This window comes from Perca fluviatilis, chromosome 13 (genome assembly GCF_010015445.1).
Source record: "Perca fluviatilis chromosome 13, GENO_Pfluv_1.0, whole genome shotgun sequence".
Lineage (NCBI taxonomy): Eukaryota > Metazoa > Chordata > Actinopteri > Perciformes > Percidae > Perca > Perca fluviatilis.
In genome coordinates, this window is record NC_053124.1 from 14,653,588 (window position 1) to 14,681,203 (window position 27,616).

At 39.8% G+C, this 27,616-nt stretch overlaps 1 protein-coding gene across 1 annotated transcript in view; it reads left to right on the plus strand.

The window, feature by feature from the left end:
* Positions 1-4,730: 4,730 nt before the first annotated feature.
* kcnh8 (potassium voltage-gated channel, subfamily H (eag-related), member 8) overlaps positions 4,731-27,616 on the plus strand; it is a 51,591-nt gene continuing 28,705 nt past the window's right edge. Inside the window, exons 1-3 of the mRNA XM_039819301.1 lie at positions 4,731-4,911; positions 19,263-19,496; positions 24,804-24,935. Of these exons, the coding sequence (XP_039675235.1) occupies positions 4,836-4,911; positions 19,263-19,496; positions 24,804-24,935 (442 nt within the window). The 5' untranslated portion in view covers positions 4,731-4,835. The remainder of the gene's footprint in view (positions 4,912-19,262; positions 19,497-24,803; positions 24,936-27,616) is intronic.

The following is a 27,616-nucleotide window of genomic DNA, read 5'->3' on the forward strand; positions in this document are numbered from 1 at the left end:
TTCACTTTTCTTGAAAGAGTCATCCATGCTTTTATCTTGTCCGACTGAGCCATATGTCTTCTACCAGTTAAACCAAAATGCCGAAGATGAGAACACATTACGCTCTTCTAGTTTCTTAACTGGTTGCATGTGTAGTCTTACATTTGACTTTGTAGTCTTAACACGGTCAAGCTCCCGTCTTGTATTTCCAGCTTTTCATTCTAGTTTTTATCCATTGTTTAGTGTAAGAACATTTTCTTTTTTATTTCCATTATCGCACACTTGGGTCTTAATTGCGTTGAAAAGCACTTTGTAATTTTGTTTTAAAAAGTGCAATGAAATTAAAGATGTTGATGCAGGTTTAAGCTTCAGGTATGGTAACACTGTCATCACTTTGACTCAACTCTCACTTCAAACACACACACGCGCATGCACACACAAACACACACACACACACACACACACACACACACACACACACACACACACACACACACACACACACACACACACACACACACACACATATATATATACTGTATACACAAAACTTGTTTGGACCAATGATCAGGCTTAAATGACGCATTAAGCACTTAATCAGGTGAAGCATCACAGCGTGTAGCTGTCTGTTTTCATTTTATTAGCTGACACATTTATGGAAGTATATCTCTTATAAGTATATGTTTCATGCTGCCTCGACTCAGGGACATGACTTGCATGTTTCTTTATGTGCATCATGTATGTGTTTTGTATTGTGCTTGTTTGAAATTTGATAAATGATTCACAGCAGTCAGCCTTAGAGCACCTGATGACCTCACTTTGTCTGAAGGACATAACAGCTGTAACAGCTGCCTCACTGTTGTGGAGGATTTGAGAAGGAGGCACATGCTTGACTTTTGGTGTTTAGCCTGTTTTTAGGTTCATTCGGTGGCACTGGTGGTAATGGGATCGACCTAGATTGGAGTTTAGTTCAGCCTGTTATGTTTTGCCTGCATGTGTGTGTTTCTGTGTGTGAATGTTGGTATTTGCTAGAGGTGTCTGGTACTTGCAACATGAGGCGTGTAATTGAAAAACTTTGGGTGCAATCCCATTTACGGATTTACAGACCAATTTGTGAACTGTGAATTTGTGACTACTTAATTCAAGGTAGTGTTCATTTTCAAAATGATTGCCCCATCCAGCAGTTCAGTGAGGCTTGCCCACGAACCAATTGATATATGTCCCCATCAGTGAACAATGTCAATAGCCCTGGCCCTTATGCACAAAATGAGCTATACATCTTTGTGGAAACCCCCTCTTGTTATGGTGATCCAACTAGCGTGTGCCTCAAAGTTCAGTTATTTCCCACTTTCTTGGGGGAATGAGTTATTGGTCATTAGTGATTCTACCTTTTCTTATTATTACACGTCTTTCCTCTGCCATGGGAGTCTATGGCAGCCCATAGAACCGTACAGTAAAAAGTTGTGAAATTTGCACATTGATTCGGGACAGTCCCATAATTAATTTCACCAAGTTTTAGGTCTGCAACACAGGCAGTCTAGCGCCACCAATGGGTCAAAGTTGGCATTGCATCCATGCGATTAACTTTTGAACCGTATGCCCGATTTTGAACATCAAGATATAGTTGGAATCCTTGGATGACGCCGAACTCAACGCATCCCATGATGTCAATATCCGCCATGATGGACCTTCCGCCATATTGGATTTGATCAAAAACACTAACAAGTTCTCACAGGTCACAGAATTGGTCCGATTTTCACGAAGCTTTTCACAGAAGATCTTCAGACCATGCCTCACAAAAGTTATTCCATTGCATATTGATATTTGAAAGTGTTTGCCCGTCACAGCCAATCGAAATCGACGGCGAAGCTGCCAAACAGGAATAATAAGTTTATTTGATATAGCACCTTTCACAGACAGAGTCATAAAGTGCTTCACATGATAAACATTTGTACAAAACATAGTAAGTTATACAACTAAAAAGACTAAAAGACTAAAAACAATCAATAAAAGACAACATTTTACATTCATGAATCAAAAGCAAATTTAAACAAGTGCGTCTTTAGCTGCTTTTTAAATGCTTCAACCCTTTAATCCCTGGTTAGAAGACCTGAGGGGCCTATTCGTTGTGTATGAATGGAGCAGGTCCGAGATATACGCCGGAGCCTGACAATGCAAAGCTTTATAAGCATGAATGATCATCTCAAGCTCAGAATGTGAAAAAGCTCCTCTAATTTTGGCAATGTTTCTTAATTGAAAGAAACATGTGCATGTCAGAGATTTAATATGTTGATCCAAGTACATGTTATTATCAAATATTACACCAAGATTTTTCAGTTTGGACTGAACAGCTGAGGACAAGGAGCCCAGCAGCTGACTAATCTTGGAAGCTATAGTGTCCGGAGCAACAATAAGTACTTCGGTCTTATTTTCAGTGAGCTGTAGAAAGTTGTTCGCGAGCCAATCTTTGATCGAATTGAAACATCTAAGCAATTTCAACACTTTGTCAGTGTCTTCTGGCTCAAAAGAGACATACAGCTGGATGTCATCTGCATAGAAGTGACAGAAATATCTCCAACTTGGCTAATTATATATCCCAGGGGGAGCATGTCCAATGCAAATAAAAGCGGACCTAACACAGAACCCTGCGGCACCCCACAGGAAGGGGCCGCAGTTTCTGAGGAATAGGGACCAAGATACACAGAAAAACTTCTGTCTTATAGATAGGAGGTGAACCAATCCAAGGCGCTCCTGAGATACCAACCCAATGCTTAAGCATCTTTCAAGCATGATGTTATGATCCACTGTATCGAAAGCGGCACTAAGATCCAGCAGCACCAAAACAGAGCATTGACCCTTGTCAGAGGACATTAATAAATTGTATCAACACTACAATCTTAGTACATAGGTACAGGGCCCAATTAGGAAGAGGCTCAAGAAATGTGGTGACCTTAGACCAATAGAGGGCGCTGTAATTAGCAAAATTACGTTTTGGTCCATAACGTTTGATGTGTATAATCACAGGAAGTAGGCTCATATCTCAGCAATGCTTTTACGTATAAAAACCAAACTTAGTATATGGACTTGGGACCCCATTCTGAGGACACACAATCAATTTGGTGACCTTCGACCACTAAGGGGCGCTATACTTACAGGAAATGAGCTCATATCTCAGCAATGCTTTCACGTATCGAAACCAAACTTGGTACATGGACTTGGGACCGCATCATGAGGACGCACAATCAATTTGGAGTCTTTTGACCACTATATAGTATTTAGTTGTACAAAGAGAAGTTAAGAGCAGTGCCAATACAAAGACGTGCTTTATCGACATTTTGGGACAGACTATTGGATTAGCCTTGCTGCTCAAACGCATGCTTTTTCTCATTTTATCCAAGTAGATTTTGTTGGTTTGCTCGAGTTTTCTTTTGTTAGTTTAAAGTTTTGTATTTCCTCATTCATACTTGTTTGGCTTCTTGCAAATAAATGTGTGCTGTTTGGAATTCAAGAAGTCTGCCTGCCAATCTTTGACACTCTGTCTATGCTACACAACAGTCTTTACACCCCATGTTAAAATATTTCATGTAATTCTTATGCATTCTCTTTGAGCTGTATGTGGATTTATGAAAGTTACACCTGCTTCTAAAATAGTTATTTTATGTATTGGAGATTGGCACTTTGCTGTCCACACGAGGGCGCTATTGTGCAACTGATGGGTCTGCTGAACACTTCTGTGTTGCTCATGTGATGTTTTGACTCCAGCCCATCTAGTAGACATGTCTTCTATGCATGTCGGGCCTTAATCTTACCACCAGATGGAGCTAGAAACTCGCGATACCTCTGTGTTACTATAGCCAGCTGTGCGCCTGCTGACAGGTAGGCAGTCAGTCAACACAACAATGCAAATGAGACATGCATCTCCGAAAGCAATTACTCTGCAATATGTTGTGCAACTATTGTGTTCTGTTGCAGTTTTATTTAATAACTGCTGTGCAAGCGCAGGTCTTGTGTATAATTGTTTTTGGTTTAGGGTGATGGTGGGAAGAAATGCTGTTCCTCACTTTTCTCCTTCTCCCTCCCCTCTTTCTGTATGTCAGTCTCAATTGCATAATGCCTAGACAAACAATCTTTTTTTCACGTTTTTGCACCACAAAAAAGCGCTGGTAAATGCATTATTTAAATACAGGGCAGACTGTTAAACGTATTTCATTAATTAACTTGCTATAGATTGCATTATATCAACAAAAGGGTCAAAGGTAACTGACATATATTATAATCGGATTTCCATCGATGGAGCTATTAGTTGGCTGCCATTGTTCTATTGTGTATTCCATGACCTACTTGATTGATGCGGTGATAACACAAAGAAAGCTGAATTCCCCAAGAAGCTATAAAGAAAAAAATATAGAAAACAAAATGTAAATACAAGTTGTGTTTCTGACTTGTGATGTCTCAACACCGAGAAACTCCCCCATTTGATCAGAGTTCTTGTTGAGAGTGATTGATGTCTCCCACCATTGCACGCTGTGGAGAGATGATCATTGAATCCAACGGCACAATAATGGCATCGCTGACAAGGAGTCTCACTCTCTCACGGTCGTACCTGGCTATTACCTGAACTGCACCTGTGGGCTTCGTCTTCTCTTGACATTTACACACGCAACAAAAAGCTCCAGACACGCGGGTGCGCGCATCACGAGCACTCTCCACCGACTAGGGATCGCATTGTGCTGAGTTGACCGGATAGCTCCTTGTTCATAGGCTCCTTAGCTTAAATGGGAGCACCATACACATTTGGACGACTTGCGCCTGTTCTTCAGTAACTTTGATGGGGACTTCGATATTAAGCAGGGAAAATGCCTGTGATGAAGGGATTATTAGCGCCACAGAACACGTTTCTGGACACAATAGCCACACGGTTCGATGGCACTCGTAAGTTTGCTTTAAATTATTTTTTAAACACTAGGATCTTTTTAGCATCTATATTAGCTTCTGGTTTAAGTTTTCGGCTTGCTTGTATCCTCTGGTTTGTAAGAAGCTTGACATTTCTTGGAGATCCTTGAGATCAAAACACCTGCAACAATCTAATAAAGCTGAGGGGCTCGATTTGTTTTCCTAATGCAAATGGCCTTACAATTAAATGTAGACATCAGGGCATCGGGTATTTCAGGCCCGTTTTATTTTTGCTCATTTAGACTTTAACTTCAAGGTAACTCCAAATTGTTTCATGTCTCAGGGCCAGACAGAAAAGGAAAGCCGGACACGCTCCCACAGTAATTAGCAGGCAGAGTCTGTCGCTGTCCGCGGTGCTGAAAGCTCAGCACCACAGACAGCGACAAAGGGTTAACTGGGCGCTCACGCAGGCTCCAAGCTCCACATCACACATTTGGACAACTTGCACACTAGTTGCAGCCTGTGTGTCATATATTTGATGCACATATTTTTGAACACACATGAATACATCCAACTTGTCTGAGTTATCCACAGATGGTTTTGTTTTTCTGTGAAGTTAACCTTTATTATCTCTGCTCTTTGGCCCGACAAGTCCTGCAGTGGGTGCGATCTTCCTCCCGCCGGTCTGAAACCAGCAGTCGCATTTATCAAAATTAATTGGTCGGCGGCGGCATTACAGCAAGTCTTTCCCCGGGCTGAGTCACACACACTGAGACATTTCTAAACGACAACTTTTGTCTGAACTCCCGCCTCTTTATTTTAGTAGACGTCTTACTTCACAATGATCATTCTCTATTTCTCTTGGAAGAATTTTGGAAATCAGCTATGTTTTACAACTGACTTTAAGCTGAGCTGCCCTGCTCTCATTCTCCAGGGCTGTGTCTCTTTCTACTCAGTTTCAACCTATGTTCATGCTTTTAAGGGTTATCTTAGTGTATTTTGTTTGTTTAGGCAGCTACAGTATATGCACACCCTTGAGTTTGTATTTTTTCAGAGGTTCATCTTTGCTCTTCATTGCACTTCAGACAGTTCCTATAATGTATCAGTAGGCTTGCAACTAACGATTATTTGTATTGCCTATATTTTCTCGATACATCAATTATTGGTTTGGTCTGCAGTAAAAAATGCCCATCACAGTTTCCTGTAGACCAGTGTTATGTCACCAACTGTTTGGCTTTGTCCAACCAACAGTCCGAAACCTAAACATACACAGTGTATAGTTTTAAGACAAGGAAAAGCTAAACATTTGATTGATGATTACCATTTAATTGTTTGCTGATCAGCTAATTGTTTACTGAACTAATAGTTGCAGCTTCATGTATCAGTTTATCATAGTGCATCTACTTAGAGGGCGGTCGCTACAGTACTGTATTTGTACCAGACTATAATATATTGTCTATTTGTCATAAACACAACTACACTACAACCTTTTTAGACACACGTCTATCTGTGTAATATTAATACTTGCCACGTATTGCTAAAATCCTTATCATAGACATTAGTTATAATGATACATCCTGAATTTAAGGGCTTGTTCCAAAACAAACTCACCTCCTGACACCACTCACCCTACTCTTTGGGACATGCTCCATTTTGTCTGGTATGTTCATAGCACTCAGTGAGGCACTATAATAACCACAGACATCCATCCTTATTTCAGTACCCATATCTTCAGGTTAAGCACCACTGTATGAGTAAGAGCAGGTTATATGTCAAGTGCCAACAAACATGCAGCTGCCTGGGTAGTAGATCTGTTCTAACACAAGGGAATTGGAGTGGTATAGTATACAGCACAAATGGATTGTCCTTGAGCTGAGAAGTAGATGAAATGAACGTTGGATTTCAACTGAAAGATGGGGCAGACTAGAGGCAGTGGAGCTTGACTGGACAAATTAGGTCTGATGGCCTGGCCAGGAGCAAATGTAAGGGAAGTGCTGGTTCACTGCTATGTGATCCCCATTGACGTCATCCAAAGCCCGGGTGGGCAGGTCGGACTTGGAAACAATGTATGATAAATGGATTAAAGTGAAAGTAGGCAACTGTTTAACTTGATTTTTGCTTATTTACAGGTGGCCTTTGAAATTGACTCAACTTTTTCAGTGCTCACAAAGAGAGATATTTTCTTCCATGTTCACACCCAGGTTTATTTGAGGTGTCTCAGACATAACCTAGTGGTAACTGGAAACCTTCGGGATACAATCAATTAACAGCTGAGAGAAGCAAAAAATCATTTAAATAGCTCAGATGAGAGTAAACATTAAAATGTTCATGGCTTTAAATAATTTCAACAGCATCCCACAGCTGACTTTATTTGGATCTCACAGCGCAGTTCATGATATTTCAAAGGGCCAACAGTGTTTGCGTGTTTCACTGTGGGTTTTGTCGACTTATTAGTTGACAGACACAAACACCTCTGATCACTGTGTAAGGATCGTTTGCCCGCAGTGTAACTGAAATAACAGAATCTGTCTGTAGCTCTACACTGTGATGACTGTGTGAGAGTGCTGTGACACCTTCTGTCATCACTACAACAGTGTGCCATCCAGGTGACTAATCTCACCACCTGTCTGTCACTGGATCAGTGTTTAGTGGTGTGCTGCTTATTGCAATCACACATTATCATTTAGCCCATAGTATAGTATTTTGAAATGTATATACATTAGGACTGCAACTAATGATTATTTTCATTATCAATTGTTTTTCTAGATTAATCGTTTGGTCCCTAAAATGTCAGAAAACAGTAACAAAATAATAAAAATTTTAAAAACCAAGGTTCATTTATTCAAAATGCTTGTTTTGTTTAATGAAAAGTCCCAAATCCAAAGATATTAAGTTAAACATTATAAAAGGCCAAGAAAACCAGCAAATTTACACAGCTGGAACCCTAAAAAGTGACTAAATAGTTGCCCATTAATTAAGCAAATGACTATTAGTTGCAGCTCTGCATACGTTTATTTTATGAACATCATGTTATTTTTCCTAAAATCAATTAATTTCAAATTACATAAACAAAAGGCAGACAGACTGCATTAACACAGGAGACACTAAAAGTTTGTTGTTCAGAGAAAATAATAGGAACTTAATCAGTCAGCAGGAAAGAGGATATCAAGATAAAATAAGACTAAAACTTTTAGGTAATTCATTTTCTTCTACAAAAGTCTCCCAGTTTGTGCTGCGTGCTGCCCATCCTGTGCCACTCTTCCAGATTGCCATTTTCTAGCTCTCAGCACACACTAATTCCACCTCCACTAGGCAGGTAATTACTGTCACAATCACTGATGCCAAGACTTGGAACAGCTGTGTGTTGAGTCGATATGTTTAAAGTGTGTATGCGAATGAAAGAGTGTCTGTACTCAGCTGCCTCTGACTTTGAGCATAAGGGTAGTAAAGCAGAAGTTTCCTCACCACTGATTAACTTCCTTTAAATGCAGCACATCTAATTAAGCTGTTAAAAAGTGGCTGTGGAATCTCACATCATGATAACCACTTGCTGCCAGGTGAGTGTTTTAAAAACTCATCAAAGTTTTGCACAATATAGAAGAAGCCATCACTATCAGATGCTGCTGTCTCAGAAGAAGACCGAGGATATATTGTTGCTATGGCTCAGTCTCACCAGCAACCTTATGACCTGCAGGAAGACCTAGGGAGCTAATTACTGAGTATGAAAGACCACAGACCACATGCTGACGCACATATGCTTCAATGAGAATTGTTAAAGTAGAGATAACCAGGGTTATTATTTGTTGGGAATAGCCAGGAATTCACAAGTCAACCAGTGTCAAAAACATCAACAACTCTTTAGTTTCCCATTAAAGAGTCTTAGTACATTGTTATTTTACAACCTGGCAATGCCAACTTGTGAAAAGACAGGTCGAATGTTGTCCTCAGCTAGAGAATGAAAAAAGTAATGAGTGTAGTTATGAGACTCTGAGAGAGTAATCAATCATCATTGACTGTAGTGCTGCAGGGTGCACAGGGGCTCTCACTTACTGGCAGTGGATTGGCACTGCTGTTCCCATTTTCTCCAAAGCCCACTTAATATCGAGACTGTTTTATTTTGGGGTAAAAATAAACAAAGCGTGGGTGCGTGAGTGCTGTATCCTTGTGAACAGTGTAGAATACAGAGGACCCCTTTTCCATGAAATCGTATCAAAGTCTTGCCCAGTTGCACCAGAAAGTAGCACAGTGAGTTCATTCACGCATCCTTGTGAAATAAGTGGTGCTACAAGCTTGGTGACATAGAGTCTACTTACGGGGCTCGTGAGCTCATCGGTAACATCTAGCTATCCTGCTAGCCACAGCCAATTACTTCACCAAGCTAACTGGTTTACTACCAGCTAGCTACCAGTTGGCATGCTAGCTAGCTAGTTTGCACATTAACGGAACAAAAAGTCAACACTGTTTATTCGAAAAACATATAGCTAAATTGTTAGCAATAATTGTTGCTGTTGCCTAGCAGCTGTGTTCTCACGACCAAACCACTTGAACGCTAAGCATTATGTGTACACAACATGCTGATGTCGTAACCATGAGCTCAAGTTCATTTAAAGGCAGAATTATTATTTTTTCTGAATATAGCTGCCTGCTCTTCCAGTGTATAGCCTACACTTAAAGAACAATGATGTGCCTCAACACAACATGTTTCAACTTATCAGAAAAAGGCTGTTTCCTACAACATCATCAGTTACATATCCTGTTAAAAGTAACAAGATCCTCATCATCTACTTAAACAATCTCACTATAAACCAACATGGCTAAAGTCATCGGCTTAGTGTGGAAAATGTAAATTTGTGTTCTGAATTAATGGCAATCCAGCATTATCTACTGGCTTTTACAAGGCTTTGACAAAGCATTCTGTTAGGAGAATACAGCCACCACCATCAGTACTGACTCAGCAGGCAATTGATGTCCTCGTTGTAAGGTCACTAGACTCGGTTATTACTGTGCATTTACAGGAGCCGAGTCTGTTCCACCAAACTTCTGGGACGTCTGCATGAGTGCCTCCCTGTTACGTTCTGCCTTGTTAAATCGCCTAATTAGCAAAATTCCTCTCCTAATCACCGTCTCTAATGGACTGTCCAAAACGATTGACAAACGGGGTTTCGCCAGCGAAGTCCTGGCCAACTCGGCCATTTTTAGACTCAATTACTTTTTCAAATGACAGGATTGGATTTTGTGAGAAAGGGAGAGGCTATGACCCAACATTTTGAGGAGGCAGAGAGGGGATAAGATAATGGAGGGTGAAAAAGATACCGATAAAGACAGGCAGATTAAAAAGAAGGGGAAAAGGTAGAGGGAGGCTGGCTTGCAAAGTACAGGAATGTAATGATGGTGTAATGTTTCAATTGGTGCTCTTCAACACAAAATACAAATTAATTGATATCTACAATTTGTTGATACAGTGCAGTGACATCAATTTCATAACCCTATGTGTCGACTACATTCAGAATACAAGACAAACTACAGTTGTAACCTTGGTTGTTATGGTGTGTCAGTGGTTACTATGGCAACTCTAGAGTGACTTCTTTGTGGTTATGTGACTGCTTTGTAGCGGTTTCTGAGAGGCTGGCATGAATTCTGGCAAAGGGGTGAGGAGGTCTTTCCATCCATCTCTCCACTTCTCTGCCAATTTATACCACACTCCATCTCCATCTTTCATCATTCCAACCTCTCATAGTGACTTTCAATTTTTCACATCACCCTATCCCCCTATGTCTCTTTCCCACCCTCATCTGTCTGCCTCTGTATATTTCTCAGTCTCCCCTTCTCTTCCCCTTAACTGCCCACACTCCCCCATCTTTCACTTTCTCATCTACTTTGCCATCCATTTCCCCCTGTGCTGTGTCTCTCTGTTGGTTTCTGCTTCCTTCCCTCTCTCTCTCTATCTATGTCTCCATTACTTCCTTACACTTGCTCACCCATCATGTGAATTACTGTGCTGTAAATAGCTCAGGGGTTACTCTTGGTGGTGTCACGGTTCTGTCTAGGAGCCGGGGAATATGCATTCGGAGCATTTGTGAGTGTGTTTAAAACCAAAAATCTGGGACAAAGCAGTGTGTGGACAAGGTAACACACACTCACCTCTTCCCCACTATTCCATCTGTTTAGGAGGGTGTAGTGAAGGAATGTACCTGATGGAACACTTTTTGCCTTAGATTTTTGTGACCCACATAGTTATTGTAGAACTGACCTGCTGAGAAAGTAAACTCCAACAAGTCATCCAACATAAAACCACATAAGTTGTTTGTCAATTTCTTTGGGAGAGTTTTCCGCTGTTGTCGGTATGACAGAGTCTGCAGCCATGCTATCAGCTCTGAGGCTTGACTTAGGCACAGCAATGCTTTGAGTAAAATGCCAAGATGCTCATAATGACAATGCTAACATTGTGATTGTTTGCAGGTGTAATGTTTACCATATTCATCAACTTATTTTAGCATGTTGTTTGCCAGTTAGCACCAAACACAAAGTATAGCTGAGGCTGATGAGAATATAATATGTTTTGCAGGTATTTGGTCATAAACCAAAGTATTGGAGAAAGGGAGATTTTTACATGATGATGGCGTAGGAAAAGTAAGGGGATCGCCAGAGTTGTTAGGATTCATCCACTGGGAACCATTCATGTCAGCACGCAAATTTGAGCCCATCTGTAATAGATGTGGCTATATTTGACTCAATGAGTGATCGTTTTGACCTTATGGTGGCACTAGATGAAACACCAGTGTTCAGGATTTATCCACTAGAGGCTATGCATATAACCACCAAATTTCATGGCAGTTCATCATAATAGTTTAAGATATTTCAGTCAAAATGTCAACCTCTTGTAGCACTAGAGAAATAGCCAGAGCATCACTAAAGTAACAGAGATTCGTCCGCTGTGGGCCATGAATGTCTGTACAAAATGTCATGACAAGTCAACCCACACATAGTTGTTATGATATGGTGGACCAACTGACTGACAAACCAACAATATTGCCATCCCTAGATCCATGCGGCAAACTAACTTGATTAAGATTAGGAAAACATTGTGGTCATACAATATACAGATGCTGACTGTTTGTAGAAGGCAGGATACCAACTGTGATGCCACAGCTGTCTTATGCTGGTGTTTTGGTATAATTACACTTGGACATTCGTTCACCAACAATTACAATGCAGAACAGTTGACTTTGATTGCTTAAAAAGCTCTGACGCCATTTCTCTCTCCATCCCTCTTGCTCTCTTTCTTCTCTCCCTGCCCTCCCTCTTTCTTCACCCACCCTCCCTCTCTCTTTCTTTGTCTCCGTCTTTCCTTCTCCTACTCCTCATCTTGTGTCCCTGTGGGGTTTCTACAGCAGCTGTCATGCAATAGTGTGAGCATGAGGGGAGATGATCTATGGGCTTCTACACCATAGCAATTAGCCAAAGAAATTCAGAATGGAGAGAGAGATAGAGAGAAATAGGAGCTGGTGAAGAGGTTGAGACAGAGGAGAGAAGATCCAGAGTAAAAAAAAAAAGGAACAAAAGAGAGAGACAAAGGGGAGGTGGTGGAGTGGGAGATGGTGAGATGAAATCTGAAAAGGACTCCGAAGGAGAGATGAGTCAGTCCTTTCCTTTAGCAGAGTTTCGGAGGCAGAGGGAAGATAGTGAAAGTAGACAGATGATGCTCTTGTAGGGGTGGTGGGGAAGAAGGTGAGCATGTGCTAAGAGTGATGGAAATAAATGGATTGGGAAAAAGAGGGATAGTCTTGTGGAATTCCAAGGGAAGGGAGGATATGAAGACTAATTAGGTGGAGAGATCCAAAATGGTAGGAGGGACATAAATAACAGCTGGGAAGGAAGGAAGGAAGGAAGGAAGGAAGGAAGGAAGGAAGGAAGGAAGGAAGGAAGGAAGGAAGGAAGGAAGGAAGGAAGGTGACAAGCGAGAAAGAAAAAAAGGAGCAAGGGTAGGATTATTAGAGAGCAGGCGGTTGCAAGAAGGTGGGGGGGGGGTGTCATGCTGGCGCATTAGTAAAGGAGTAGGTGAAAGGAAATTAGGACAGTAGGAGGGAGGAGGAGAAATGAAAGGTAGGGAAAATGAAGGATGAGGGGAATTGGTGGAAAGGACAAAGTAAAAAAAGACAGTAAAGGTTAATGATGTTCTGTGTCAACCTACAGCAGTAGTAATGGCTGATATTGCACAAAACGAGATTACTAAATGACAAAGAAATAATCCTACAATTCATAAAGCTCCTTAAAACTTGGTTGCCAAAACTCATTTCTCTAAAACATTAAATATGTACATGACAGTGTCTTTTGCTTGTGTCTCCATTCATGCATTCAGCATACATTTGATAAGTGGTCCAATCTGCATCACAACAAAAAGATATAAACTAACATCACCTCACATCTCCTGCATACACACATGCATACATACCGTACATTCAAACAATATACAGTACATCTGTCAATTCTATCAAAACAAAGTAATCCACTGTCAAAGACAGTATAGTGTGTATTTCCCTGTTAACATGCGTTTTCTGTCAACACCATCCTCTCGTGCACTGGGGAGCTGCCACCAGACAGGCTGCAGGCCTTTGCTCTGGGTCCCTGAGAGGACAGCAGTCCTGTCGGTTTCTCTCTTGCTTACCTCAAAGCTGAAGGGCCTCACGTCTGACAGCTGATCCCAATGCTGAACCCGCTCTGACCATCTGTCTGGGCCATGCAGTCAGGGTATTACTGCTGACATGACAGTCTCATTGTGTTTTTCTCTTTTATAAACAGTATCACTGTCACTGTGTTTTATTCATCTGTGTTGACTATGATTCCAAAAGCATTGTTAAAGCATTACTCCAGTTTATGACCACTTGGGTTTTAGTTTCATAATTTAGTCATCATCATCATCACTCTTGTTGGTAATGGTAAGATTATACTGACCAAGTAAATTCCTGAGATGTGTGAAGCCAGCTACACCAACGCCAAAAAGCAGTCAGATGGGACAAGAAACATGAGTGGTGAGGCGATCAGACCTCTAGGGTAGCCAAATTATTTAGAGGAGCAAAAGGAGGTCAACTGTAAAATAATTACCCCAACTGTCCATCAGAAACATCTATCACAGTTGCACACAGTTTCCCTGTGCAGTAAGAGATTATTACAGATACGCTCACTTTCTATGTCCAAATAAAGTGTTGGACATTCTGACTAAAATGGTTAAGGCTTGTATACAACTTGCCTTGTGTCTTTTGCCCGTTCTGACCTCTATTTAGGGAAGTCACTGTGTTCGTAGATGTCCTCAGTTACTTTGATAAGTACAGCATATCATAAGCAATTGAACTGAGGCCAAAAAATTAAAACAAATTGTTACATATTGGAATTATCCTTTAAATGAGTCTGGTGATAATCTGCATTTTTCGTAATATCAACCAATCTCAAGAAAAGACGTGTCCGGAAACACTTTACAATAAGGTACACAAAAATATAGGTAGTTACTGAGGAACGAATGATGAATGAACAAGTAATGAATGGTTAGTTACAGATTGACTGTAATTCAAGCAGTAATGATTAGTTACTGGTAAACAGAATGGTAGCTACTGTTAAATTAATGAGTAACGAATGGTTAGCTGATGATTAGTTACTGGTAACTAAGCTCGTTACTCATTCATTTAACAGTAGCTACCATTCTGTTTACCAGTAACTAATAATTTGTGCTTAAATCACAGTCAATCAGTAACTAATCATTAACTAACCATTCTTTACTCATTCATTCATAATTCATTCCTCATTCGTTCCTCAGTAACTACCTACATTTTTGTGTACCTTATTGTAAAGTGTTACCATGTGTCCTACTGTATGTGTCCTACTGTATACTACTGTAGCAAATACCTGATATTATTTCTCTGAGCCATAGACCACTATTAATGTCCAAAAACGATTAAAAACATAAATAAGCCATGCCTTTGCAACGGGGGACATGTTTCTTGATTGTGATGAACATGGGAACTGTAGTTTATTTTGAGCCAAGCCCACATACCTGCTGGAGTCATTAGAGCAACCAAATCTGCCTCTGAAAATAGTCACCAAAAATACACTATTTACTCCTGTTTGAGTAACATTTGCTAAAAACTACAGTGCCCAGCTGCATTAGAAAATTATTTAGCATTTTAAAGAAATTAAAATATACATTTATGAGCCATTTTTAAAGATGTACACCTTCAGGAACAAATGGGTTTGGGGCTGAGAGCCACAGACATACTTGCAATGTTGCTATATTCCTTTATTAATTATTTTTTTCTTTATTAATGATTATTCTTTATTCACTATTGCATAATCTCAGGGTATTTTGTCTCGTCCGACATTCCTGAAAGTGACATAAATCACAATTTTTAGAGAGTGCCATCAAGCGTGCCGAAGCAATTGTTGTTGCTGAATGGGATTATAAAAAAGAACATGTTGCTCATTCCTCTTGAGGGACGCATACAAGGGTTTTGTTCTCTGCCGTTGTATTCCCTGTTCAAATCTAAGGTGGTTTCCTTCAACAAAGCCTGACGTACAACATAAAACAATTAAACATTGGGGTTGGTGGAAAAAGGAATTATTGATGCAGAAAATGTATTTATGTAATTGAAACAAGTCACTCTGCAAGATGTCTCAAGCTATGATTATAAACTAGCTCACGTCGCTTTGCATGTTTCTGTATACGGAGTGTGCGACTTCATAAGTGTGTGAGTCATTTATATACTGTGATTATGCTAATGTGTCCAAATGTATTGCGTATCACTTGTGAGTGCTGCATGCCCCTTCAAATATGTGTGTGTGATTTGAGACTTAGGGGCTATAGTTTTAGGAGGCGCACACGCAAATACCCACATCTACATTATTCACAAACACTATAGAATCTGCCAAACCATATAGTCCACTGTCTTGTATGATGGGCAAAATTGGGCATTGTACCGTTAACATTAGCTGTCTATCAGCACTGCTCAGCTCCACTGGCACTGTGGGTGTTTGTTTGTCCGGATGAGTGGGTGTGTTTGTGTGCCATAATAAATGGATTTAGGTATAAACAGCTGGCGCATTTCAACCGGGTATTTAGTGCTAGACACAAATAGTCTAATTAACTGTGATCTACTTCAGCACTAATGTGATTCTGTTTCACTGTCATCACTCCAGCACATTCCTCACTCATTCTTCACTCAGGTTCTGAGAAGAACAAATTTCTACCTAACATGTAACGTCTCTTTAATGTATCTCCTTACTAAGAGTATTGTGAATTCGGGGTCAGTTTCTTGACACAAGGGAATGAGTTTCAAGAGTAGGATTCCATTGCTTTTCAGCTTGAAGTACTGTACAGTAAATCAGTCATTTATTGAGGTAAATGACCTTCATGTTGCAGCCCACACAGGCCTTCATCTACCTGAGCTGAGGATCCAATCAGCCTGTGTATCGGTGCGTTAAAAGTCACATTTTAGCCCCAGTGGCCAGTTTGAGCAATTCAGTGAAACAGCCAGAGAGGCACCCCTTGACTGGCTGAATTGGCTTTCATTTTTATTTCTAAAGTTTCAAAAAGTGGGTGGTTGAAGCTGAGAGAACAGTGGTCTCACAACCAGAGTGTTTGCAGTACAACATTCTAAATGAGCTGGCTAAAGTTCAGTTGTCACAGTAGTCATAATGTCCAGCTGAAATAACAACAACATTAAAGCTCTTCCTGTCAATAATAATAACAATGGATCAAATGACTACGTATAAGGTGTCTCTCGTACTGACCAACCCACAGAGAATTACCACCCATCTCTGCTCTTCCCTGTAGCGTTCTTGCGTCTTTCAGCTCACTGCTTGGTTCACTCTCACCGCTCGCATCAACTTCCTTTTCAGCCGTATTGTGACAGGCGGCTGTTTCTAGCAAAAAGCTCTGATTAACCCCTACAACCTACTGAGCACTGACAAAGACAGAAAAAGTTTGTGGGTATTTAGCATTTAGCAAAAGAGCCAGATATTTTCCGCAGGAGTTGGTCGAGACCAAAAACAGAGCTAAAAGAGAATTAAAATTGCACTTATGTTTGTCGGGTGACCAGGAACGGGATGATGTTACAGTTTTTCACAATCGCTATGACACTTTTTTCAATACTTTTAACAACTTTCCTAAACTCTTAACACAGTTAGCACAACATCCGTCTGTGTAGGCTATACAATTAACACATTTCTTGTTGCTTTGACACAAAATGCATACAGTTAACACAAATTTAAAATGCTTAAATTTCTTTTACACACAAGCTCCACCAAAACCAAAACAATGGATCTTTACTGCCAAATTTCCAAATGCTTTCACACTGTATGTCAGAACAGATAACATCATGTTCTAAACCTAACTTATAGGCTAAAGTCAAAGTGAACAGCTGATCATATTGTAAATTGAAACACAAATATATCCCCTGCATTTTATACATGCATTTATTGGAAACAGCTGATTGAAGTTATGCAAATACGTAGATCAATCCCAGCTGATTCCCTTCTAGGAAACACACTCAGGTGTTGAGGTTCTTTCAATCGCATGATCATATGGTAGTACAGTAAAAGAGGACCTATTTGAACAATATACTGTAGATGAACACAGAAAATAAGAAAAATGCCTTCACGAGGGAGAGGAAGAGGAGTACCAGGACAATTCTGTCTATATCTCCTTTTTTTCATAAACCGTACATTCTATAAAGCTACTCTGACATGGGTCATTCATTTTTTGTATTGAATCTCTGCAGCAAAAGAAACAAAATGGTGGCCGGGTTGGATCAGTGGGTAGAGCAGGCGCACATATACTTGGAGGTTTATGCCTCGACGCAGAGGTCCAGGGTTCAAATCTGGCTTGTGACGATTTCCTGCATGTCTTCCCCCCCCCCCCTCTCTCTCCCCTTTCTCAACTAACTGTCCTGTCAAATAAAGGTGGAAAAGCCCAAAAAATAATCTTTACAGTAAAAGAAAATATGCATGCATTTACTAAACCCAACAAAACAAAAATGCAGAGAGACTTCAAGAGAAACTGCAGTCCAAAACACAATCTATGATCAATACAATATACTATTGTCTGTTGTATAAGGGCAGACCTGACTGACACATTTACAGTGATGCAGTTTCTGTAATTCCATCTGATGTTAGTGTTTTTTATGTCATTGTGCTATGATTGACTAAATGTTCCTGTTGGGAGAGAACATGTGTTAGTGTTGTGGAAGAAGTATTTGATTTTGAGACATGATTGCATTGTTTTGGTAAACATAGTGTATTGTGTTAGTGAATTATTGTATTTTGAAAATCAGTGTTGGAGTTTAGTTTACAATGTGTGATTTTGAGCATGAAATTAACTGTTTTGCCAATCGTGTGTTGTAGGTGTGTTGGTGCGTTAAGAGTTTAGGAAAGTTGTTAAAAGTATTGAAAAAAGTGTCATAGCGATCGTGAAAACTGTAATGTTGTTCCACGTCTTGGTGATGTGAAAATACGCAACTGTTTACACAGTTATTACACAACTTAGTTTGTTTTGTTTATATACCACGTTGGTTATGCTAATTAATCTGCAGTTTTATGTTTGAGCACTGGGTGGAGCACTGCCTTTGGAAAGGCATATAGGTAATTAACAGCCAGGGATACACAGGTGTGTGGCTAAGGGGAAAAGCAGACAGCTTTTCAACGTGTCATGTTTGCGTGTCATTGTTAGATTAGTGTGCAAAAGAAAATAAATGTGTCACAGCACCAAAATGCAGACAGATTGTGGACATTGATTATTGTCACGCAGAACACGCGTCCAAACAAGTTCTTCCCTGGTCCCACCTCGTTGGCCTAATGTAGGAGTTGGTAAAAAACTCAGCAACTACAGCAACTATTAGCTAAATGCTCAGCTATGTTGTGTTTATAGCTTGTTGTGCTGCTCCCAGGTGGCCGAAACTTAATTATAACAGGTTTCATGCAACTTCTCTTGGTAATAATAATAACTGTTACCAGTGTTGCTTTGCCAGATATTTGCAGTGCTGTGGAACTGTGGTTGTCTATGGATTATTATTGGGACCGCCAAGGATTCTTGGAGGAGCAAAATAATGAATAGTTTAAAACTACAGTTTGGTCTGTGGAGAGTTTTACTATTTTTCATTCTTGCCTGGAGTCAGAAAAACACATTGGATGTTAGTTTTTTTATGTCACTGCATTCAGTATGAAGATATGTTAAACAGGGAAGTTTAAAGGTATTGGCTTTATTTTAGAAGGAGCTGGGAATTGAGCTGAACTTGGCTGAACAAACTCACCGATATCTTCAACCCCGTACAAGATCAAGAATAATGTAATTACCGCAGCTCCATGTCGTCCTCTCACCTCATCTTTTCTTCCCTTTACTACTGCAGACAGCAACTTCATCCTGGCCAATGCACAGATGTCGAAGGGCTTTCCCATCGTCTACTGCTCTGATGGCTTCTGTGAGCTTACAGGCTTCTCCCGGGCCGAGGTCATGCAGAAGAGCTGTGCATGTAAATTCCTGTACGGGCCAGAGACCAGTGAAAGCATCATCTTCAGCATTGACGAAGCCCTGGAAGAGCGAAAGGAGTTTAAAGATGAGATCATGTTCTACAAAAAGACAGGTAAACAGTGGAAAGCTAATTTTGCTTTTTGTTGCGTCTTAAGTTGTTGGTTCAATTGTAGTACTCCATTTATCGTTTTGCTGCTCTTTTGTGCTTATACCTCAACACTTTACCACCAAGCACACAGACGGTGTGCCTTCCTCCACTATTTGCCAATTAAGTGTTGGAACCAAGGCGAGAAGACAAGCACAGAAAGCCATTAAGAGGGTGCACAGTGATTACCATGTTGGACTTTGCATTTACATAAATGGATAGCAGATCTCTGTGGCTATTTCTGAAGACGCCACATTTAAATTGGCATAGATGGACCCATAGATAGATGAAGTAATGGCTGGATTAATGGATGTGTAACTTTTTTGTATTGGCCTATTCTCATTAAAAGGTGATTTAACCAAGCAATCAGTCACATAAATCCTCCAGTTATCATTTAAAGCTGAGACACATTAAATTTTCATAGCTGTAAGCTAGTGACTCCTTAACCCTGTCTTCTTCGATTACACTGAGCCCAGAAGCTGGCCATGGTGCAGTATGGTTTGAGAGTTGTCTTCGCTTTTATGCTTTATGTTCTTGCAGTAAATCCAGTTTTGTGTTTTGTTTTTAAATCAAGCTGGGCAGCATTTGTGTTTGTTGGGGAATTTCTCTGCAGTTGCTCCGTCACAAATCAAGACACAACAGTTATTTATTTATACAGTTTCAGCACTGCAAGCTTTCTCATTTCTACATAGACCACGCAACTGTAAGGATTGAGATTGAAAGCCCATTCCTGACTTTGGAAACATGTTGATCAAATTGTTTCACTACAAGATCCATTTAGTAGCTGTTTTTGGAGCTTTTATCATTTGATCATCACACAAAAACTATTTAAAGTTCTCAGAAAAATGGAAATTTGAACATTTGCAATTCTGACAGCAGGGCCTAATGATCCTTTTCAATTCACTTCATTCAGTGTGACATTGTGCTCATGTTTGGAAAGGGGTTTATTTTGATTAGTTTTGCCCTAACAACTCACTTACAACTGATGTATCCGACCAAGATTTATTTTATTTTTTTCACTGTGCCACTTCATCTACACTTTTCTGTTGCTACTTTTCATTAATATAGATAGGGGAGAGCGTCACACTTTTCACACTGTCTAACATTTACTGAGCACCATACATCACAGCGGTATATATGTCATACCAAATGAAAGAAGGAAGTCTTGGGAACATATTTTGTATTCATAACATTTTCATATCTTATCTCATGACTTACTTGTAGACTGTTGAATAGAGAATGTGCACTTGTGACAATTTGCCCCATCGGCGGGAAAGTTGTCACACTAGATTATCTAAAAAATAAGAACACAACTACTTATTTGTGAATATTGATTTAATTTTTTAAATTCAAACCAGAACTGAAAATATAAACAATCATGCCTAGAGAATCTGGAAAAACAATACACATTTCAAACAAACCACATTAAGTGGCAAGACCACTTTACTTGAACTTTAAACTCCAACGTTCTCTGGCTTGCACATAGATTCATGATAACTGAATGGAATGCTTCAGATAACTTGCTTAACCTAACATGTTTACCCTCTGAACTAAACAGATGCCCTGTATTTGACTAATCAGACTCATCTTCAGAGTCACAATTCTGGCACACATAAATTGCCTGGCCTAAGGTGCAAGCATCATGGGCCCATTTGTTGCATTTTACACATTTTACCCAGGTCTCTTTTGGACGACTGTTTGAAAATGGCTCCACACAGACGAAGCAGAAGCACTCTTCATCATCTGATGATGACTCTTGTATAATTTTTCTTCATTTAGCTGCCTTGTTCTTCGTAGGTCCAGATTTTTCACTCTGCCCCCTTGCTTCCCTTTGTTTTGAAACAGCTTTTTGCTAGATTGAGCCTTATTCTTTTCAATTTCTAGTTGCTGCTTCACTGGCGTGTCAGTAAGGATTGCTGATTTGCATTGTTTTCTTCCTTTGCTGGCTGGTCACATGTGACAACTTGCCCCAAAGTCATTGAGACAACTTGCCCCAAACTGACATGTGTGCTAATGTTGGCTTAATCTCAAGATTAGCTCAACATAGCACTTCAGCTAAAGAATCAAAAGACACGTTATTGTCTCCTCTATTTTGGGCAAAATAGTTATTTTTAACATTCATACCTAACAAAGTTGTATTGCATAAAATTTTAAGTTTGAATCTTTTACTTTTTAAGCCAAAAAATAAGAAAATTGTGCTAACCTCAGATTAGAGCGACCTTGTGAGAAGGAAGTTGACTATAGAAGAAGAAGTCATACAAAGTGGCTATTTGATTTTTGAGATAGAGCCTTTAGTGGTGCAGTTATGAACAGTGTGACTACTTAGCCATGTGACAACTTACCCCGCTCTCCCCTACTGTAGGTAACTTGCTAGCTCTTGGAGCCCATTCTTACACATTAAGCTCTAATTGGTCAGTTGTTTCTCAAACTGGGGAAGCAGCTGTTAATAGGGAGAATACACCTATCAGGCTATCGAACACCAGGAGCAGGAAGATCGTGTGGTACGATCCAAAGCTCCAATACAGCTACTAAATGGACCTTGATGTGACATTTTGACAACATCTGAAAGGAATTTCTACTGTAGGCTCTTTTACAAAAATGCAAATATCATGGTATGCATGTGATAGATGTTGTGCCACTTTCCTATGATTTTTCTTTGATTTGTAAAGCAGATTTTGTAGATGAGTCAGTGCAGTTTGCATAGGCACACAGCTTCAGTAATACCACCACAGATGTAACTGTCTATGCCACTCTCTTGCTTTGAGGTCTTTTCTGTCATCCCCCCACATATTTACCTTTTCCTTCTGTTCTCTTTCAGTTTCCTCTTTCCTTTAGTTACCTTACATCTCCCTCTGTCTCTGTCTTTTCACCATTTTACCATTTCCACATAGCACAGTTTGTGCCGATTTGTCTGTCTGTCTCCCATGCTTATCTTGCTTTTGTTTTGCCTCTGCCTTTTTATGTTGTCTCATCCCGCTCTTTCCGTCTGTCACAGCGGAGTCCCGAAAGTAAATGTAGCTGATTGACTTGATTTGTTCTCCGTCTGTCAGCTAGAGAAAAGAGGAAGCTGCATGCTTGCAATCAGGAACGCTCTTTTTCTCGCTGTGATCTTGATAGTGCTGCCTTGTCTCGCAGGCATGCAGATATTCACACACACATACACACGGAGAGACAAAAACACTGTGATTGAGTCATCACCGGGCAGGAAGATTCAGTGAGTGGGAGTGATGGGAGGGAACTCCGTGGGAAATCCCTCTTAATCAGCAATTAATTTCTAGTCTGAATAGAAAGGAATGAGAGGCAGACCATGACAGCTCCTTTGAAGACGTTCATCTTGACAAAATCTATGTACATAACAAGTTTTTGAGGTTAAAGGTGCTGAAATTGAAATACTGAAAAAAAGTGGTCTGAGATTGCCTCCATAAGGCTCTCACAGACCATTTCACAACTCGCCAAATACCGATACTTTGTCATGGCCGCCGGCGTTTAATACCGATGCACAAGGCACTCACATACACTAACATGCATTGACATGCACACATGGCTGTAACGACTATCCAAATAAATAACAGAGAAACTCAGATTAGAACACAGACAGACACAGAGGGAGTGTGACTTTATTCTCTACTTTCTCTGCTCAGGACATCATTACTCCATCTTTACATAGCAAATAGTTTACTGCTATATTAATGTTCTGAATGTAAAGTACAGCCCCTTTAAAGGTACATTTTGACAAGATGACAAAAATATTAGTTGACCTTTAAATAAAGAATTCATTGAATAATCAAACTATCAAAGAGAAAACAAGAAAAATACCCCTACGTTGAATATATTCCACCACAAAAAACATATGCAAGTGACACTGTTGTGCATATGCCACAGCATGATGTGGATTGGACTGAATTTGATGTGATTATTTAATTAACATTAACAAGGCTAACACCTCTGAATCACTCTAATGCTCAACATAATTAATCCTTGAAAGAAATTCAAAGTGAGTGACAGAGGACAGGCCATGTTGTTACCCAAATTGAAAAGGTGTATTCGCTGTACGGTGGCCCATAAGGCTCAGCTCTATGTTGTCAGACTTAATTGTATTTTAGTGTGTTCCAATTCACAACGCTTTAGCAAAATGGTGTAGCGTGATATGCAGCTTATTAGTACACCAGCATTAGCAAATTAGCATTCATGTTAGTGTTAGGCTACATAACAAGTACATGTGAGGCTGATGGGAATTTAGACATTAGTTTCAATGGCACTAGATGAAAAGCAAGGGGAGTGACCAAAGTTATCATCCTCTGTGGATCATAAATGTCCACGGCAACCCATCCAACGGTTTGAGTTACTTTTTAGTTAATTTGATAACATACACCTCCATTAATACAGTCAATATAGAGAACTTGCTATGCTAGATGTTACCTTTTCACTGTACACATCCAGCAGACACGGAGCAACATTAGCATTAATTTGAAGTTTATGGCCACTTGGAGAATGTAAGTTTAATGTTCGCTCTCCTTATAGCTCTGTTTTGGTCTCCATCAACTCCTGAGAAGAACATCTGTCTCTTTAGCTTTTAGATGCTCCACTATTCTCACCAGCTAATCACTTTCATTAGCTAGGTAGTGGAAATAAGGTTGACGAGAGTTTAAATTGGCTTTAAGATGTGAAAATGCTCTGTCGAGCAGAGGGGAACTGCAGTGTTTGGTGTTAATTACCTGTGCCTTCCTTACTATATGCAACCCCTTTCACATAAACATCATCATTTAATCCATTGTTAATATAAAAAACATGATTATAGTAGCTTTAAAGACTAACTGAAAAAGGGATGGCACATTTGTGTACATAATGGTATAATCTGTGGGCATTTTCCAAACCAAAACATCATCAGTTTCCTGTCATGTCATTTTGGTGAATCAAACTTAAAAAAGTAATACAGTAATAAGCACAAGCTGGTGCAGAATGCTGACCTGCAGTTCCTCTTAAAAGCAATCTATTTAGCAGGCGATGGGACCTCAGAGATGGGTTCATCGCTTGCTACGCCTGGGGACCAGCGACTTGGTCTTTTTAAAGGCTCTGCTTCTCCCCAAGGACTTCCAACTGTAAATAGGCTTATTAATAAGTCCGGGGATCTGTGAAACTGTTGCTCTACACACACACACAGACACACACACACAGACACACACACACAGACACACACACACAGACACACACACACGATAAATCAACTCTGAGTATAATCAGAGATGGTGAATATAAGTTTTTCTCCTCTTTCAGCTGTGCTTTTCTGGTGCCTGCTGGACATTGTGCCGATTAAGAACGAGAAGGGAGATGTGGTACTCTTTCTGGCTTCATTTAAAGACATCACCGACACTAAAGCCAAAACCATCCAAGACGACAAGAAGGAAGGTCAGTATGTATATGTATGTGGAAGGTGTGTTGTTATTGAATAGATTCTAAGAAAGGGAAAAGCCCCGTCATTATGAAATGCTTTCTCTTTAGCATATGGATTTTGGTCATGTTATCACCTTTAATAAAGCAGCAAAGGTGTATGAGTTAGGGGACCAAATTGCGAACATTGTGCTTGCTTTTGTAGACAAAACCAATCTCTTTTGTAACACAAAATATGTATGATTGTCATGTGTTGAAGGAGAGTTTGTTTTCTCCAAAGAAAGATTTGTTCTCAATCAACAAAAGAACAAGTTAGGTGAGGCTCATGGCTATTGGGCAGCTAACCACAAGCTTCCAACAGCTCTGCACCGGAACTGAACCAACTTCCACTCCAACAAAGAATTAACCCAGAGGAGCTTCTACCTCTTGCTTTTAAACAGGAAGCTCATCCTACAGACAAACCAAAGTTAGTGTATAACCAATTAGGACAATACTATTTAATATCTATGTAAAAACAACAACAATTGTATTGTCATTATCATCATTCTTATTGTTCTAACACAAAAATATTTACAATGTTGATTGTTTACAGCACTTAGAATGACCATTCACTGAAACAATGAAGACTCCCCTCTGTACTGCACTCAAAATGGTATAGTCTGATATCCCTCTACTGTAAAGCCCATTGAAAGCTCTCACTTCCAGTTCGGCAGTTTGGACCCAGCAGGGAATATGGTTGGGAGCTCATTAACAAATATTTAGGTTACTTGAAATATATAACCAATAAATTAATTTGAATGTAAAGTATTATAAAAGAATTGAGTGGTTGTTTAATTAACAATTTGAATGATGACAGTATGCATATTGAAATTATCTAAAATTACTTTTGTTAGCAAGTTTGCATGTTATACCCACATGTGCTTACAGCCACAGAGGCCTACAGATCTATTATGCTGGCAGGATGGAATAAATAATAGAACTGCAGAAACTAGAATTTGTCTGACCAGTGTGCAACGTACTCTTATAGCGGGGTGGATGTTGGACTGCAGAGTGCAGAATTTTGACACGTAGACAGGGTAGTGGGCTTTGTCCACAAAAACACAGGAATGTGTTAAATCATGACAATGTGTTAAATCATGAGACAGGACATGCATGCTGTCTCATGATTTAAAAAAAAGTTTTTTAGTCTTTCCCTAACCTTGACTGTAGTGCTTTGAGTGCATCCACATAACCATGAAATACATGAAAAATAATCATGCTTAACTTGCTATGTACTGTAAGAGTGGATGTTGTATTGAAAAAGCAGATATTGTGGGAAATATGAAATGGTGGAACATTTCCATATGTGTTCTATATTACAGTAACAATTTGTGATGAGAAAAAAGTAATTATGGTGGCATTAAATGTCTTTCAAAATGTGAATTTCCATTAGAAAGTAGAAGTATATGAACACAATTGTTACGAGACAGGGTTGTTCAAAATGTACAGCATAATGAGCCAAAATAGCTATAGATTATAAAGACACAACTTATATTTATTATATTATATATTTATTTTTGTATAGGATAAAGTTGCAGCATTGTCTGTGATGCATAGTATATCTACTAAGCTTCGATATCTGTTAGAACTTCACCTCACGTTTGCCCTTCTAGTATTTTAATTATATTCATCGTTGTAAAAACAAAAGAAGAAAAGTAGCAAATTCTGTCCCCAAAATCAATTTTCTCAAAGGTTTACCTTAAGGGCAACACCTAAGCTAAAGCCAAAAGCCATCTACAAAGCAAAAGAGAAGGTCAATTTGTGTGTGTGTATGTGTGTGTGTCTGGGAAGTCAGCATACCTGACTTTTCTCATCTCAGGCCTGCCTTTCTTGAATTTGCCTAATTACTCTCATTACTGTAAATAAGGGAGAACAGGAAGCGGAAGGAAAAGTTATTTTTGCCCACATAATGAAATGCTTTTCATAGAAAAGGAAAGGCTGATGTAGCATGTCTTTCGACAGACGAGCACCTTACTATAATGGCTTTGGGTCTGACAAGCTAGTTTAAATGAGAATATGCCTGTGAATATTGCAAAACATTTGCATTTTCATGCCATTCTCAGTGCAGTTGTAGAAAGGGATGTGGTTGTCTTTTTTTCTTTAAGCCACTTTAGAAGAGTTAGAAGTAAACTTGGCTTGTACTGTATAACACCAAAGTTACAAGGTGCATAGAAAAGAATTGATGGACAGATATAAAATCATTAAACTTGTTTAAAAAGAGAAATAAGAACAACTTGGAGAAATGCAGATACTATGAAATCATTGGGGTATTTTCATTTAACTGGGGAAGCCTTTCAAGCCTTTCGATGTGCAGACACCTCGGATGTGACCCAGTCTGGGCAATGTGCAAAAGAGGGAAACTAGCATCAACAATTTCCTCTCTTTTTTCACCCCCCGTCTCCCCTCCTCACCTTCTCTGCTTTCTCCTTTTTCTGTCCTTTCCTCCCCCATTGCCACCTCCACTATCTGCCCTACATGCCTTCGGCCTCCCCCGTTATACACAAAACTCACCCCACCCTTCCTCACCCATACTCCCTCTCTACCCCTGTAAGAAGGGCTATAAAAGTGGAGGGAAATTCATTAAATCTAAAAATAAGCATGTATCTGTGCTCCTGCCGTGCCGCATCCCCCAGGGCTGCACCGCGTTATGGATGGGCCCT